Source organism: Thunnus thynnus, chromosome 1 (assembly GCF_963924715.1).
Source record: "Thunnus thynnus chromosome 1, fThuThy2.1, whole genome shotgun sequence".
Classification (NCBI taxonomy): domain Eukaryota; kingdom Metazoa; phylum Chordata; class Actinopteri; order Scombriformes; family Scombridae; genus Thunnus; species Thunnus thynnus.
In genome coordinates this window covers 4,837,688-4,855,371 of record NC_089517.1, presented here as the reverse complement: position 1 = coordinate 4,855,371, position 17,684 = coordinate 4,837,688, and the positions used below count along the sequence as shown (strand labels likewise).

The following is a 17,684-nucleotide window of genomic DNA, read 5'->3' as shown; positions in this document are numbered from 1 at the left end:
TGATTAGTTGATGGACAGATAGTCCAGCAGTCAACACTTTATTTCTACGTTTCAGTGTAAATATAAGTGATGGACAGTTACTTATTGGGTTCTTTAAAAAGAAAAACCACCAACAATGACTGGTTCCAGCTTCTGAAATGTGAACATTTCCTGATTTTCTGAGTCTTCCAAGATAGTAAAACTGATTATTTTTGGTTTTTAGGCTGCTTGTTCGGACAAAACGAGTAATTTCAATATGTTAATTTGGGCTCTGAGAAAATGTGATGTGCATTTTTCAGTAGGTTCTAACATTTTAAAAACCATATGACTGATTTTTAATTGAGAAAAAAATCTGGAGATCGATAATTACAGGAAAGAATAGTTGCAGCCTTAATTAAAAAATAGAAAATATAATAATAGACTGACTCAGATACAGCAGAGTCAGCTCTGATACTGATGTGTTGTGATGAGTTCATGTGTCAGAGGAAAAAGCAGATTCGTTCAGGTTCAGCTGATGTTTGCATCAAGAAACGCAGCAGATTTTCTGTTTACATGCTTCATGTCGTGGGAGTGAGCGCTCGAGTTTGAGTCTAAACAAGCATGAGATTTTTTTTTTCCCCCCTTACTTGAAGGGATTTGGGACGACTCCTTTTTCCCACACCTCCCCTCACCGCTGCACCTCCCCTGCTGCAGCGTCATCATGGAAACCTGCACAGCTTGCTCCTTTCAGTTGAGTGGGAATAGAGTCGTCTGGGAGGCCCGAACTGGTTTTGGCACTGGAGTGATCAAACATTGAATTAATCATGGTGGGCGGGATTCACTCACTGACAAGCCCAGGCAGTACCTCTCTTTGTTGTGTCCCATCCCAGCCCCCCTCCCTGACCAGTAGTCCACAACCCAAAGATATTCAGTTTACTGTCATGGACGACTGAAGAAACCAGAAAAAAATCACATTTAAGAAGCTGGAAGGAAGAATTTTAGCTTTTTTTCTGTAAAAAATGACTCAAAACGATTAATTGATTATCATTAGTGGGAGCCCAAAAATAAGCCCAAATTCTCACAATCTGACTGTCAACCAATCAGAATACATGTTTTTTGACATGTTTTAAGTGCAGTTTTCTGAATAAAGTTTAGAGGAAGAACACACTCGTTAATACATTCATGACGCACACAAACCAAAACGATGGTGGAGGTGAAGTTTATGTGACTTTGCTGCAGATGGATGACGAGCTGACGTCATCGTAGCGCTACGATTCGCCACATGTTGATCTCACGATCTGACAGCCTCAAACTGATACCGCAGTCTGACACCGATTGTGACCAAGATTTTATTAGAGCTGTCTTTGTGCAGCGTGACGTGCAATGAAAATTATACGAGCTTGGTGTGAAGGCGCTGTGTGAGCTGCATACTGGACCACGATTGGTTCCAAACTAGTTGTGATGATGTCACAAATCCTGCACATACATCATTCTGCACAGAGAAGAGAACAACATCCTACTGAATATTTGCTGGTTTTATTAGTTGTATATGATTGTAATCTGAATACTTCTGCTGTTTTCTGGATATTTTCCACTATTTTTTGACGTTTTATAGACTAAATGATCTGTTAATATCTTCTATTTCAAGCCAAATATGTTGCAGATTAAATGACAACAACTTCTAAATTTAAAAAGCTGAAAGTTTTGTCATTTTGCTTTAATGTAAGTGATATTTTTGTAATCACACCTTTTTTTTTTCCAGTCTGAGCTGCTTCCACACTGTGTAGATCTGGTCGTGTAGCTCAGGGCAGCTTTACATTGTCTGAAACGCACCTGAAAAACGTCTCAGGTGTCTCTGAAAACAAGATCTCACGGTGAGAAAGGGGCATCTTTCAAACGGACGCGGCTGTGTGTTTTTTTTGTATTGTTCTGAGGAAATGTAAGGCTGGAGCGGCCCTCCGTGTGTCGAGTTTCCCCTTTTGTTCCTGGAGAGAAAATAGTGTCTGAAAGCTGCCTTTGTGTCGGTGGCTGCTCTGAGCGGGACCCTGCGAGGAAAGAGGGAGGGCGTGTGTGTGGCGGGGTGGTTGTACTATTGAGAGAGTGGGTGTGTGTGTGTGTGTGTGTGTGTGTGTGTGTGTGTGTGTAAGAGGGGTTGTTGTCAGGTGGGGAAAAGACATGGAGGGGCGTTGTCAGTGTATTGTGTGTATTTTGGTCTCTTAGCTTAAGCTATTGAATGGTTAAGACCAAATATGGAGTATCATACAAATTATATGCTTCAGAAGAGGCCTTTTGTGCTCTTGTTGGAGTAAGAAAATCTTCAGACAGCTTAAAAATATATTAAATTGGCCCAAATATATAAGATGATAAATTTTTTTCTGGAGATTACATTTGAATAAGGGTTTAAAGGGGTTTTCATGGACAAGATAATTACGTGTCAACGACATCAGATATTCTTTTTGAATGGAGAGAGTACAACTGTGACTCTGGCTGCTCCAGAAAGTGTTGCATTATGGGTTGTTTGTAGCCTTAAAGGATAAGTCTGGCAATTTTCTATGTTTTCTTTTTGTCAACAAATCTCAACAGTATTTGAGAACAACAGTATTGTGTGTGTGTGTGTGTGTGTGTATCCAAAGCCGTTGTTGTCCGTCAGCGAGCCACACCGCTGCACTGGGTGACGTGTTCCTTCATCATGAAGAGTTTGGTTACGTTAGTTTGTTTAGAAATGGCTCCAAAGACTAATAACAGTGTGGAGTTTTCAGTCTCTGGACATCAGTTCTGCGTCATGCAGACGTCACTGAGCACTTGCAGGAACGTGGTTCTGTTTACAGCTTCGTTAGCCTGTTGTGCTACATATCACAAATTCTTAAACAACTGTGACTCAAGTTGTTTAAGAAATTTACAGTGTAGTGCAAAGTCAAGAGGTTGTGATGGTGATGAAGATGATGGTCCTGTTTACACCCGGTATTAACATGCGTCTCGGGTGATCTGATCACAAGTGGACAGCTTTAAGTGCGTCTGTTTACACCTGGCGTTAACATGCGTCTCCTGAGTGACCACTTGTGATCCGATCTCACTTCCCCGCTCTGTATGCAAATAAACACGGACATCATTCCCGTCCGTGGCCCAGACCACCTCCGAATGTGGTCTGAGTGATCGGATCTCACTCTGTCCTCAATGTGTCTTGGGTGCGTTTGCACCTGTATTTAGAGCCTGAGACGGATGTTAATACCAGGTGTAAACAGGGCCGATGAGAGGAATAAGATATATCATGCTTTGGATACACACGATCGTTGCTAGTTTGGCTCCAAACATGAGATTTGTTGACAATGAGAAAAATATAGAAAATTGCAGCCTCATCCTTTAAAACCACAACTTGCCATTTCTTTTTTTTGTACGGATTAAACAAACAAGATATAATGCGATAATCACTGAGCTTTAAAGGTGCTCGTAGTTTGATCTTTGAACTTTGGGCTGAGAGAGGCTAGCTTGCTTCTAGTCTTCATGCTATGCTAAGCTAATCTTCTGGCTCCAGCTCTATACTTGATGCACAGACATGATGGTGTTATCAATCTTCTCGTCTAACTCTGGGCAAGAAAGTGAATAATTGTATTTACCAAAATGTCAAACTATTCCTTTTTTTAAAAAGGAAAATGCTGAGGTGACCCCATAGCACATCCCTGGTTCGAAAGAAAAACAGCAAATCAACACATTTGACAAGCTGCAACCAAAGAAGATTTGGCATTTTTGCTTGAAAAATTATTGAAACAATTGAAACAACAATTTTCTATTGATCGACTAATCGATTAAACCGTTGCAGCTCTACTTTAGATAGAAATTATAGTTCTTAATCTGGTGATTTTTGGTCAATGTGTGAAATTGTGGCCAGTTTGTTACAGGGATAGTTAGTGGTCGTGTCTATAATGTGACTTCCAGGGTATTAAATGTTCATCTGCAATTTTCTGTAGTGGTCCCAGTAATATTTGCTGGTAAAGTGAACTGAAGTAACATCACATGACAGGGTTAAGCTACGTTTGAGTAAAAAAAAAACATAAATGCAGTTGCAAGAACAAAACTTTCCACTTATATCTTGGAATGTTTGATTTGAAAGGGAACTTATTTTAATTCTGTTCTTTCATCTGTTTCACTCTGCGGATGTCTCGCACCCACCTGGTCACAGCAATTACAGTCAAATCAAGCGCACCTGCAGAGCAGCCGGCCCACACTAAACTGACATAACAGCTACATGAGTCTCATGTTTTACCTGCAAGACTCGTGTTTTAATGCTGTTGCTCATCATTTGTGATGTGAAAACGTCATAAATAAAAAGTATTAGTTCAGTTATAAATCTAAACGCACCGCGGAGCGTCTCTCCTGCCGAGAGTCGATCACACTGGATGGTAGACGAGGAGACGCAGAGATGCGTCTGTTTAAACAGGAGTTTAACCGACTTCTCTGCATTTAACACCAGAGCTGAAAGCGTCAGAGCTCGGAGCAGAAACACAGTCGCTCTGCTGTTGTCCGCTTCCATCATCTCTCACCGATTCATTTTGAAAGAACAACAGCCAATGGGGGAACTCCAACCCTTGGCCAGCCGACAAATGGTGTAACTTCATCACTCACTCAGTTACAGACAGGCGAGGTTGTAGGGCTCCTCTGTAGCCGGTCCATATATTAAAGCACTTCTTTGGGTCTATGTGCCTTTTTTGGAAATAATAGCTGAGAAATGTTTTGTTCCTTCAGTCGTGTCAGATAAACCCTCGCTTTGTTTGTGCTAATATGAGATTTAAATTTCAGGCTACAAATAGATTCTGAGCTGTTATGAAAGGAGCAGCGAGGGAAGAGTGGAAACAAAAGAGTTGATTGTTGTTGTTGTTGCCCCCACGCACCTCCCGCACATTTCTGCATGAGTCAAAGAGTGTGTAAGCAACGTGGACCCGATGTGCTACAGATGCTGCTCACTAACACTGTACAACTGTCAGTCCTGTCTGTCACATGACCAACCGTCACCTCCAGACAGTCAGGAGTTAAGAGAAAACGTCTCCTTTTATAGCGTGACGGCACTAAGTTTCTCAGAGTTTTAAATCCAAACTCTCATATTAACACCAACAAAATGACAAAACAACGATGTGCAGAAGTTCAACTCATAGCGAACATTACATGAACATCTGCCCCGTCACAGATTCCAGTGTTGTTTCAAGTGGCATCAACATCTGGAACCTACAGCTGAAACAATTAGTCATTTAGTTGATAGATGTAAAATTAATCGAGGGGTGATATTAGATAATAGATTAATCTCTTTTAAGCAAAAATACAAAAAAATCATGCAAAAGTTGCAGCTCCTCAAATATGAATATTTGCTGGTTTTCTTTGTCTTCGATGACAGTGAACTGAATTATTTGGGGATTTGGACAGTTTGTCAGAAGAAACAAGTAATTTAAATATTTCTAGAGCCGCAGCGATTAGTCAATTAATCGATTTACAGAAAATTAATCAGTAACTATTTTGACAATAAGTTTGTTTGTCCCCTTTTTAAGCAAAACTGCCAAACATGTTGATTTTAGTTTCTCAGAAATGAGGATTTGATGTTCGTCTTTGTCATAAATGAATTAAATCAAGAAAACAACCAGCAGATTAATCTAAGTCTGCAACTAACGATAATTATCAATATTGATTAATCTGCTGATTATTTTCTTGATTAATCTATTTATCGTATAAGTCTTCGGTTATGTCGTCAATGCGCCTGTTTTGTGTTTGAGAGTCAATTTACTGTCATATATGACAACAAAAAACAGTTTCATCACATTTTAGAAGCTGGAACCATCAAATGTTTAACCATGAAATGATTAATCGATAATCGTTGCAGCTCTAGATTAATCGTTAAAAATAACTAAAATAATCTTTAATTGCAGCTATAAATATTTCATCTTGGGTTCTGTGATATTTTGATGGTCTTTCTCCACTGTTTACTGATGTTTTACAGAACAAACCACTAATATATAATGAATGTATAATGTGTAGTATAGTAGTCGCAGCCATAATACAACAGTTTATATTTTTCTTTTTCCAGGACAAATGTTTAGCAGATTAAACTTTAATGGAACATTTGTCGATCATTCGGCAGTGCGTCCGTGTGGGTGGTATTTTTCCACTCACACATCTTTTTTGTCAGCCAGTATCAAGTTGTCAGACGGAGCTTGACGTTAACTTGCTGCCAAAAAGATGCTGTAAACAAAAATATGTGACAGTTTCCCCAAAAAAAGAGTTGATAAGAGAATTATTGGTGTCGGGTTATTGACGGGGAATCAGAGCGAGACATCAAGTAGCTCAGAAAAATGAAAACAGAAGAATGAAACAGAAAAAAAAAAGTGGTTTCATGTTGACTGTGACGGATTATCTGTTGAACAGCAGCACGCCGCCGCCTGATAAATGTAGCCTCACTGGTTTTTACTGTGTACGGACCAGTTTTGACGCACTTTCCCATCCGAGTGGTGGAAGTGTGTCCAAACTTTTGACTGTTACTGTCTACAGAAAGAATTAAAAACAGCGGAGAGACCTAAAAGTGATGTGAAAAGTGACAGCATTGGAGTCCATAATAACACCATCTGTCACCTGTTGAATATTTGAGACGCAGCTCATCAGTTCGGATGCGACGGCCGGCTCGGCAGCATTTTTCCTCTCAGGAGCGTGTAAAAGTGAAACCTTGTTAAACATACAAGGGAGACATTTTCTCAGGACACATGAAGGAATGTGGCAATAGAACAGCTGCTCACACAATTGCAAAATAGAAATGAAGTTTATTTGGCCTCATGAATCGGTAATTCCCAGTATATTTCAAATATTTACAATAAACCTCACAAGACAGGAGGAAGAGGAGGCTAAAACAAAGACTGATTTGTCATGTAGGGAATGTAGGGAGGCGCATTTGGTGACTAACAATTAGTTTTATTATCGATTTAACCTACTGATTCTTCTTATCAATTCATTGATTTATGGTCTAGTCTATAAAATGTGAAAAAATGATGAAAAACTTAGAGCCCAAGATGTCGTCAGTTATCTTGTTTTGTCCGATCAACAGTCGAAAACCTAAAAATATTCAGTTTACAAACAGAAAAACAGAAAATCCACATTTGAAAAGCTACAACCAGAGGATTTTTTAAAAATTTGAAACATCACTGGCACGATAAACTGATCCGATAAAAACACTGCCAATAATTCTTTTGATTGACTAAATCGTTTCAGTTCTTGGTGACTAACTTGAAGACTTAATTCAACCGGAAAGTAAAACCAAGACCCTTCCAGATGCTACTGGTTATAGCAAAGTGAGAAAACGAGAACCGAAATTGGCAATCACACGGAAAGTTTCTGATCTCTTTTTAATTGGATTTCTTTGAATTTTTATGTATTTATAGCTGGAAACATGAGATGGCAGCTGGGAAACTAATAAAAACTCATGCAGATCCGTGTGAGACAGACAAAGAGAAACTTGCTCTTATCTTTAGTTTCCTCATTGAGTGTTGAGTCATTCAGTGCAACTGAAGCTGTGTTGTTGTTGTGCCTGGTACAATCAGAGGCTTTGGAAGGAGGAGGAACAGACAGGCAGAAGTGGAAAAGTTTATTTATTAACAGAATTAAACCAAATGGCTCCACAGGGAGCTCAAGTTGTTGAATTTCTCCAACAGAATCCAAACAATGCAGCTCCACAATTATCTGGGTTTTTATATCCAGTTTTGGGCATCGCAAAGAGTTTCTAATGTTTCTATTCGTCACATATTCCACTGGACATTTTAAAAGTGTTGCACGAGTTTAGAGATTGATTATAGTTTTAGTGGAATATATTTAAGTAATATACCAACTGAACTGAAAGCTCACGACAAATATCTTCTCAAAATATTTCTTTTAACAAGCAAAAAAGTAATCACTAATATGCAACTAGTGCAATTTGTGCATTTACAGTTGCAAAAGAAATTATAAGATGGATAGATTTGACTTTTTTTTGGTTAAATTTGTAAAATATTGTATGTAAATGTGGATATGGCACAATAAAGAAGAATAACCTTGTCTAGCCTTTAAATATAACTGGATAAAGACAATCTGATGTGCAGACATTACGTACCACAGCAAGTCAAACCAAAGCTCACATTTAGCTAAAAGTAAAATGGATCTATAAACGGATCCGAGTGGTACATCACATTAGTAACATGACGTCTGAACTATAAAAGTCAAACATGTAAAACCTGAATCTGTCTCTCCACCATCAGTTACAGCAGCTTTGTGTTGTAAAACCTCTAAAACATATCGACACAAAGGAAAGAAGAGAACTGAAAGTTGAATCACACCTTGCAGGAGGAAAATATAACTTTCACCCTCCAGGTGTTCTTGGAAAGAGACAGTGGTGTTTCCTCCGTTCAGTGAATCATCTCTGTCCACACGTTCACCTGCTGTGTTCTTTCGTTTATTTTTAATGCATCGACGCCGTCTTGGACACCGGTTGAATGTTTGTGTAATGGAATATGTGACAGAAGCTGGAGATATAAAACCCAGATAACTGTGGAGTCTTTGTATTCTGGAGAAATTCAACAACCAAAGCTTCCTGTGAACCTAAACAGCCTGAAGAAGCTGAAGTGCGTTCATATTATATAGCTGCTTTTTAAATTTCATTCTGAATCATAATAAATAAACTCTTCCACTCCTCTGTATGTCTGTTTGCCCCTCCTCCAGAGCAAAAAAAATTACCTTGTTTGCAGGCAAATGTGTCCTGCCAACAGTTTTACAGACATCTTTTATAATAGTCATTTATTTAGAAAAAATAAAGATATAAACTTTGAAAGTCTCCACAGATTAAAGGCACACGCTGTAGACGTGAGCTCAGGCTTTGTCCTGCGTTGCAAAAGTACGTAGTGAAATCAACCAAAGAGCTAAACGAAAAATGGCCAAGCATCAAGGAGACTGAATGTGTCAAAAAGAAAATGGGGTTTACCAGGACAGTTATCAGTCCCTCCAGGACTTCACAGTTTTTATTTATTATTGTGGGCAAAAATGTTTGATTTTGCAGCAGCTTTTCTCAAAAATTGCAATACAATTTGCAATGTTTTATGTGCTCTTTTTGCGGTAAAATTGCAGGAATTGGGAAAGCAATACCGCAATTTCTTTTCTGCAGTACCGTTGGTGGCCACCAGGACAAGTTGGTGGCGGCGGCGTATCCAATGCACTCAATGCTTTTCTGTTTTTAGCCTCAGCTGTATTACTGCCAACTTCCACATTTATTAAATCGCATCTCAATATCTTCGGACATAAAACGCTTGAATGATGAGTGTAAATGGAGCCTCAGAGTAGCTCGACCCAACTAAAACCTGCGCGGGTGATCAAGCCCTCGATAACAGTCGTGTTCAATTTGATGCTGCGCAGAAGAAGAAGAAGAACTTCACTGCTGACTGTGACCACAACAAATAAGAGAAAATATATATAATGGAGGCAATAAACTGAAGGTTCATAGGTGTGTTCAGCTGGGTGTGACTTCTCTAATTATGAAGTTTAGAAGACGGTTAGTGAAGTTCGTTAAACCTCATTTGATGTCACCTACAGCGTCAGTCAAGTCTGGACACACTTTCTCATTCTAGTGAAAGGGAAGGTGTGTCCAAACATTTGATTTGTGCTCTGAAGTACATTCTTTCTCATACATTTGAAACTTTTCTAAATAAAAATGTTTATTAGAAAAGTTTAGAAAAGTAGGTGAAGTTGTGCCAGAAATGTCATCATCCAGAGGACTTTACTGAGTGACTAAAGTGAGATCAGAGATGATTCACACTATGAACAGTAGGATAACAGTTTGGAGGACACTGAATGTTTTGTTTTTGTTTTTTTGGAGTCAAGAAACTGCCCAGACTTGACTACAGCGGTGTTGACGGCAGCGCTGGCTCACACTTCCCTCTTGCTCATCTTGAAAGTGAAATTCAGTTACACATGTCGTATAATTAGCGCAACACCTGGGAGGTTTTTTGGCAGCTCAGGAGAGCTTCAAATTAGGAAATGTGTTGTGGTAAATGAGAGACGCCAGCTCCTCTCTGTGTGTTCTCAGTGGAGAAGCTCTCAGTCTCACTTGTGTTGAAGTAGTTTCTGTATTTGTGAGCTGACCGACTGACCGGCTGCATCACTTCAACACACAGCGGTCAATACTGAGCTCTGTGTTCTAACTGGGACTCAGGAAGGTCAGAGAGGACAGACAACCCAGTTTCTAAGTCTGTGTGAACTGGGTCAAAAAAAAACCTTCTGACCAGACTGATTCTACCTGTAGAGCTTCAGTTTGTGTCCAAGAATCATTTTTAGACTTCACCTTTCTTTTTCAACAGCACATTCATGATATTTACAGCCTTCATATGTACTCCAGACTGTGTAGAAGCTCTTTGCAGAAAAAATTTGGATTACTCTTTGACTTCTACACATTTGACATTTGCATTTTTTGGTGTTAAAAAGCAGAAGCTATAAATAGCATCTTGCTTATTGTTTTTATTTAAAAGACATTTTTAAAAAGTTGCCATATTCAACAACTTTTGGCCGATAAATTAATTGAAACATCATGTACATTCCTGATGCAGACATGCTGCTGTTCTCTCAGCAGCTGCAGCACAAAGTGTCTCCGTGGCACTTTTTAAATTCAACAGAGCCTTTGTTACAGGACAAGAAACATAAAAATGCTTTTGTCATGTTAACAACTTTCAGTTTTGGTATTTAAAGCTGGGAGGGAGCCTTGAAGGCACCATCATGTTGTTTTGAAGGATAAATCTGGAGAAATGATTTGGCATAAACATTTCTTATTGTCAACAAATCCCAAAAGACCAAACCCAACAGTGAATTGATCCTACTAATTATTGTAGCCTGGTATATTTTATTGCTCTGTGCCATATTTGTCCCAAAACTGTTAAAAAGTCATCAGTGAGACGTGTTGGGCCACATCAAAAACTGACACAACAAGATTCACCCACACATGTTCACAAAATAAGCAGTTTATGACGCAGGAACTATTCACAGCGCCAGTTGATTACTGTACATAGCAAGCTAACGGCTAACACATTAGCAAACCAGGACTATGCTAGCACTGTTCAGCCATAATGGCTCCTCAAGCTTCTTTCTATTTCTACTCTAGTGGTGTTTTTTTTTTTTTGGTTATTGTGGCTTTTTTCATGTTTTATTTGCTCTTTTTGCAGTAAAATTTTGGGAATTGGGAACAATTGCAAGCAAAGGAAAATAATGCGAGTTATTTATTTATTTATTTTAAACTGCTACCAAGTGAAGAGTCTTATGTAATCACACCCTTCGATAAAAGCACACTGCATATCACAGAAACAACTATATTTCACTGTTTATATTGACATTTATTTTCTGAACATTAGAACCATGGACTCAAAGTTATATTAAAAAAGAAAATACTTTACTTGAATTCCATTTATGAGCCTTTATTAAATAAACATTAGCACCAAATGAAATCAGTCAATAATGCCATTAAAATAAATCCTTCTACATAAAAAATACAGTCCGCTATGGGCCTTGATGCAGCCGCTTCGGTCACAGTGATTTGCCTACATAGTTCATTCATTCATTCATTCATTCATTCATTCATTTATCCATTATTCATTCATGTAGATGTTTCTTATGCTTCGCAGTAGAAAACTGACTGTCCAGCGAAGATTTCTGCTCTTCCACAATGTTATGAGGACAAAAATGTTTCCACCTGAATGTGCACCTGAATCCTTGCTGAATGTGCGCTGCGATGACCACAACACGAAATGCAACAGTTGGTCCAAATCACAAGCGACTGTTGATTCGGCCATTTCATACCGCAAATATTGTCAAGATTTCTTGAATTTCCGTTAATAACTGTGATTGCAAAAATCGCAATTTCCTGAAGGGACTGAATAGTTGCTTCCCGCTGGCGTTTTTGTTCTTAAGACTGAACATCATTTCATTCAAGGAAGAGTATTATTGACTAATCATTGCAGCTCTAACAAAAATGAAACTAAACATTTTTGAAGCTTTTTTTTAAAGATTAATATCTTCAGGATCCAATGTGTTCGGGGCTGAGAGCCACAGACAGAGTAGAGACATCAGAAAGTGAAAGAGAGACGGACTCACACATTGCTGGTTTTGGTCTTTTCATGGGATTTGTTGACAAAAACGAAACTATAGAATATCACCAGCCTTGTCCTTTAACTCTGCATAAGATCTTGTCTCTTGCATTCGTGCCACTTTTTGTTTCACTTTTTTTATCTATGGTTAAATCCCTACCTACTGATTTTTACTGCTCCTGTGTTGTTACAGTAAGCATTTTTTAAGTTCTAGGTTTGAAAACGAACCTCAAAGAACCTACTGAAATTAAGTGTAATTTGTGGTTTCAGTCTTAAAAAGTGGCGTGTCTCCTTTCAAACGCTTGCTGTTTAGTATCAGAGGCTGACCTGGTCTTTGTTAAGGCTTCAGCCTGCTCTGTTTATAGTCTATAATACCTTCCATCTGGCTTTACCGAGACCATTTGCCAAAATGTCTTTCCCATTGCATATTCTCTTCCTCTGTCATCCCTGCAGGTGCCCCTCCCATCCCTACCAGTCTCTGAACTGGCACAGGCAGCGTTGTAACAGTAACCCATTTACAGTGATGGGGAATGTGGGTCGGATACACGGGCACTGTGCTCACGCTACAGGGCTTCACTGCCAGGAGGAAAAATCCAGCCTGGCCTCCATATTTCACCCAGATTTTCATAGATTTATTGGACAGTAAGAGGCCATTACTGTACAGAGGAGGAGAGCAGGGATGGTTACAGGGAGGTGAAGAGAATGTGGAAAAATTACTGAGAGAGAGAGATGCTGTGTTCATGTCAGGCTTGATTTTTGTAAATATGATTCATCAACATTTTCCTATTGCAGAATACAAATAGTACTGTAAGCAAATAGTAGCAATTTTAGGGTGTTTTTTGTGGGATTTAATAACTTTGTGTCTGCATTCAGATATAAAAAAAAATCAAAATTATTCATAATTTCTGTACAGTTTCGCTCCGATAGCTAGTTACATTTGGATCTGGTTCCCAAATGGCAAAGTGTCCCCATTCGCTGAGCTCCAACGCAAAAAAAATCTCCTTCACATGCAAGTATGTGGAAAACATTCAGGCAGCAGGCTTGTCATCTTTTGACAGTGTGGTTTTTGGTTATTTCTATACTATTATGATATTGGATATCTCTGTTAAACGTGGTCAAAGTTCCAAATCGTGAGGTGAATGTATGTAGAAATGCTGCCTGCAAGTCAAAAGTCAGGGCTTCAGCCTGCTCTAAACGCTCCGTTTGTGATGTTTTTCTTCTACCTTGCTGACGAAGTGACGTCGGCTCGTCGCAGAAGCTCATAAACAGCCGTTTGTTCTGTAGCTTATGTTGTTGTTTTCTAAGGTTTTTCCATGTGTTGTTCATATTGTCCACTCTCATATTTCAGATCTGATTCGAGCTTAAACATGTACAGATGTATTTGAGAAGTTGACAAAAAGAAGTGATATCCTGCTACTATAGTTTGTTTATGCAGCCTAATACTTCCAACCAAATTCCCTCCATATCCTGGAATCAGATTTAACTTCTTGTTTTGCATGTGTGAAATCTTTTTGATTGTTTTAAGTGATTTTTGTATTCTGTTTTTATTGATACTGGAGGGAAAATGCTCTCATTGATATCAGGATATTGACTCCAGGCAGCCTTCGTCCTGCCCTACATTATACTGTAAATTAGTTGTATCTGGATCTGAGGGTTTGTGTAAGTCAGAGAAACCGCGGGAGGTCAGAGGGGGTATTGACCCTCCTCCTCCTCCCGTGCTCACAGATTGAGGTTGGGATTGTGCTGGTTTTGCGGGTGTAATCCTGCAGATTTGAGCCCCCCCTTAGTCCTTGATCATGATCAGCCAGACCAGCTTAGACACGGAGGTCTTTCGGTTCTGTAGCATCTGTCACCTCGTGTTCACATCGAGCTCATCACCAAACAAATCTACACACTCGTGCTCTGACTTGTGGTACAGCTAAACCACATCTCTCCCACACACAATAACTTCTCTCCTGCTCTAACCATCATTTGCATGTCTCTTGTTCATGTAAACTTGTAATGTGACTGTTATGTTTCATGTTTACAGATCCGGCACCATGGGGAAAGGCTGCATGACAGCGACCAAGTACTTCCTGTTCCTCTTCAACCTCATCTTCTTTGTGAGTATTTATTTGATTTATATGGTTTGAAGTACAAACAACATACACAATACGATCATAACAGAACAATAAAACCCAGCAGGGACAAAGTACAACGTACATTACTGATTAACTTTTAATACAAGATAAGATTTAGCTTCATTAATGATTCATGATAAAATGTCATTAAAGGAGAAATCCACCTTAAAACATCAAATACAGAGTAAAAAAACTTCTCTATTTCATATTTTCCTTATTTGTTTTCACCAAATGTAGTGACTTCATGTGTAGAAACAGTATTTCCAGCAACTGTTATGTGTTAAAACATGAACTATAAATAAATGTAACACATATTAACTATTTAAACATTTATAATAACATCAATAATTTATAATATTAATAATGCAGTTTTAATAAATTAGATAGTCTGACTTTTTTTTCCAGTTGTTGTTTTGTTATTGTCAAATACTAAATAGTCGTGTGTTATCAGACCAAATCAAACAAACAATCACCTTGACTGCAGCTCCTCCTCCGTCAGTCAGCGCATTCAAGCATTAAAGACGACGTTGTTTTGACGGTGTTCAAGTATAAAAGGAAATATAAGTTAATATAAAGTTGGATCAGACTGTTGTGAACAGCTTGAGAGCAGCGTCGAAACAATCCAATGAACTTTTCATTCATGTTCTGGTTCTGTTTCTCAGAGTCTTAATTACAGTGTAGATGAAGTGTTTGTTGCCTTGTTACCATGGCGATACTCATTTCCTCTCTGTCTCTGTTGTGGAATTGAAGTCTTTGGTTTGAGGTTAAGAGTTTCTCAGCAACCTGCCAGACGGATGTGATACTGTGTGCGTGTTTTGTATTTCTTCTCTTACTCGTCCTCTATAGGAATATACTGTACGATCTCCGCAGCTTGTGCTTCTCATGTTGTTGTCATTGTCGTTTGAGTCTTATTATACTCTCCTCAAAAATAAACAGAAATCAGACTCTGAGAAACTCAACAGGTCATCTGACAACACTTACATCTGTTTTGAAGACATGTCAGACGTCCTTATAGACTCTTCAGCCCCGCCAGAACCAAAAATAACTGAGCTGAACACGGCTGTATTTACCACTGAGGACCTCAGTATTTTCTACAAGGAATTTGTCTATTTTTAGCAACATTAGAAGGAGCACTTGACATTTTACAAATTAAAGTTACACGGTGGTCTTTTATAAGGCTGATAACATTACTTTTTGGACTCTTTATACTTTAGATATTCTTAGATAGATATCAAAGTCCTTGAAACTTTGACTTGACTGCTGTGAAACTGGATTTACTTTAGGCTTAAAGACTTGAAAGCCAAAACATTTCAGTTTCAGGTTTCGACCTTGTAAAGTCCTGAATCAATAAAAAATGAATAAGACAGTGACACATAGGCATTGAATAGCTGCGCACCTTGAATATTTAACAGTCAGGTCTGTTACTGAACTAAACAACTTGCCTCTTGACTTTCAATCTGCTCATTTAAAACTTGACTTTAGGACTTCAAAACATCTTTTTTTACTGGACTTCTGTTTACAAAAACAGAAGCCAACTCAGGACAGTCTCTGTGTTGCGTTAAACTGTTTGCTGCAACACGTGTCTGTGCTGGTGACTAAAGAGAAATCTCTCTGTCTTCAGCTCTCAGTACTTCTGTAACTTCTAACTGAATTTCTGTGGTTTGGAGTTTAGTTTTACTCCTACTACTTTGATATATCAGCTTTATTTTTCTGTTTACTGAAGGCTTTCATCTGTATCAGAGCTATGGTAAGATGCAGAGTATTTCCTGGCAGTGCTTCACATCAAAGGTTTTCGGTGAACCAGCGGGAAGCTTTCATTGTGGAAAATAATTTGAAGATGAATCTATGCAACAAGATATGGAAAATTTCTGTACAATTGTATTAACGGATCAGTTTTAAATCTTGCAGGCAGAAACAGCCACTGAGAGATGTTAGCTGAGTTGCAGAGAACAGCACACCTTCAACACATCAACAGTGCTTTTTACTTTGCCGTCCTGTGCTGTGGAAAAACATTCATACTCTGTCTGCGCAGCTGTTGCTGTATCTCCACCCGTGACAAAAAACGGCTTTTTGTCTGCTACAGCAACTTATCTGCTCTGTAAATCACTTGTTCTTTGTTCTTTGAGAAAATTAGAAACCTAAAGGTAGAAATTTATGTTTCAAATTATTTGATTTGATGACGGCGCCCCCTACTTTTACATTTTTTCAATTAAATACTGTTCAATGATCCACTTACGTAGCTGGAGTCCTTATTTCCATACAGCAAATCAAATGCATAAAACAACAACGTGCCTATTATTGGCAGAGCAGACGGTCACACTGAGCCTGATTTCATCCTGCTACACAGCACAAGACTCCAAAGACTCTTTCCTGCTAAAGTCTCCTTCTTATCTAACTTACAAACATGAACACACGTCTTGTCCTGCACCTTAGCTTGTTGAACGAGCCACCAAACAAACATTCACCGGAAACGTGCAACGCTAACGTCAATTAGCAGGTTAGATAGCTAATCAGCTGCTCAGCACATTAAACAGCATGTAAACATACCTGAAAATGTCACTTCTGACCTGTTAGATGCTGGTTTTGTCGTCCTTCGAAATCCCTGTTAGCTAAGACTTGTAGCTACAGAAATTTGTTTACTTTGTCTTCATTCATACACCGGTAGTCTGCCAGCTGCTGTCAATCAAACACAGACACCGACACGCCCCTCCAGCAAGCTGAGGCATAAAATAGTATTCTGATATTTCCCCATTTTGATGACTAAATGTGATTTCAGTTGGACACTACTGCTGTTAAAATAAAACTGTATAAAACCGATCTGTGAGTTGATTGTGTTGTTACCTTACATACGCAGGAACACAAACCTGTTAAAGTGTATTTCTGACTTTTCTGACCCGTCCGTGTGTTTCTCCTCCAGCTGTTCGGGGGCGTCATCATGGGCTTCGGACTGTGGCTCCTCCTGGACAATCAGAGTTTCATAGTCGTCCTGAGTAAGTGCCTGTATCGGATTTAATGTAATTTTCCTTTCAGTGAAACCGAGGAATGAACGGAGCAGATCTGTGTTTGACTGTAAAACTGAAGACTGGCTCATAAGTTTATTTTCTTTATTGTTGATAGATTAACGATGGGCAATGTAATTCACTTGACCTGTTTCTTTTTATTTGTGTGTTTTGAAACAATTATCACCTCAGTGAGGTCAGTTATCTGTGTCGGTTGTTTTGATTGAACCGTCGTCACTTTGTTCTGGATTTTAGTGCGATGACTAGTGAAGGACAAATAAAACAAAACGGCCAGTATATTTTTTTCCACTGGACTCTTTACACTAATCCACTTGTAGAGCGCATGTAGGCCAATACAAATGGAGCCATGATTACACAGGCTGAAAACAGGCCAAGTTCTGGCCGCAGGCTCCCTCTCTGCGTGTGTGTGTGTGTGTGTGTGTGTGTGTCTTTAAAAGAAACAGAGAGACAAACAGAACCAAAGATGA

The 17,684-nt window shown here is 38.9% G+C and overlaps 1 protein-coding gene across 1 annotated transcript in view; it reads left to right on the top strand.

The window, feature by feature from the left end:
* Positions 1 to 17,684, top strand: part of LOC137192683 (CD82 antigen-like) — a 39,776-nt gene that overhangs the window by 4,359 nt on the left and 17,733 nt on the right. The window contains exons 2-3 of the mRNA XM_067603596.1: positions 14,107 to 14,179; positions 17,115 to 17,187. Of these exons, the coding sequence (XP_067459697.1) occupies positions 14,117 to 14,179; positions 17,115 to 17,187 (136 nt within the window). The 5' untranslated portion in view covers positions 14,107 to 14,116. The remainder of the gene's footprint in view (positions 1 to 14,106; positions 14,180 to 17,114; positions 17,188 to 17,684) is intronic.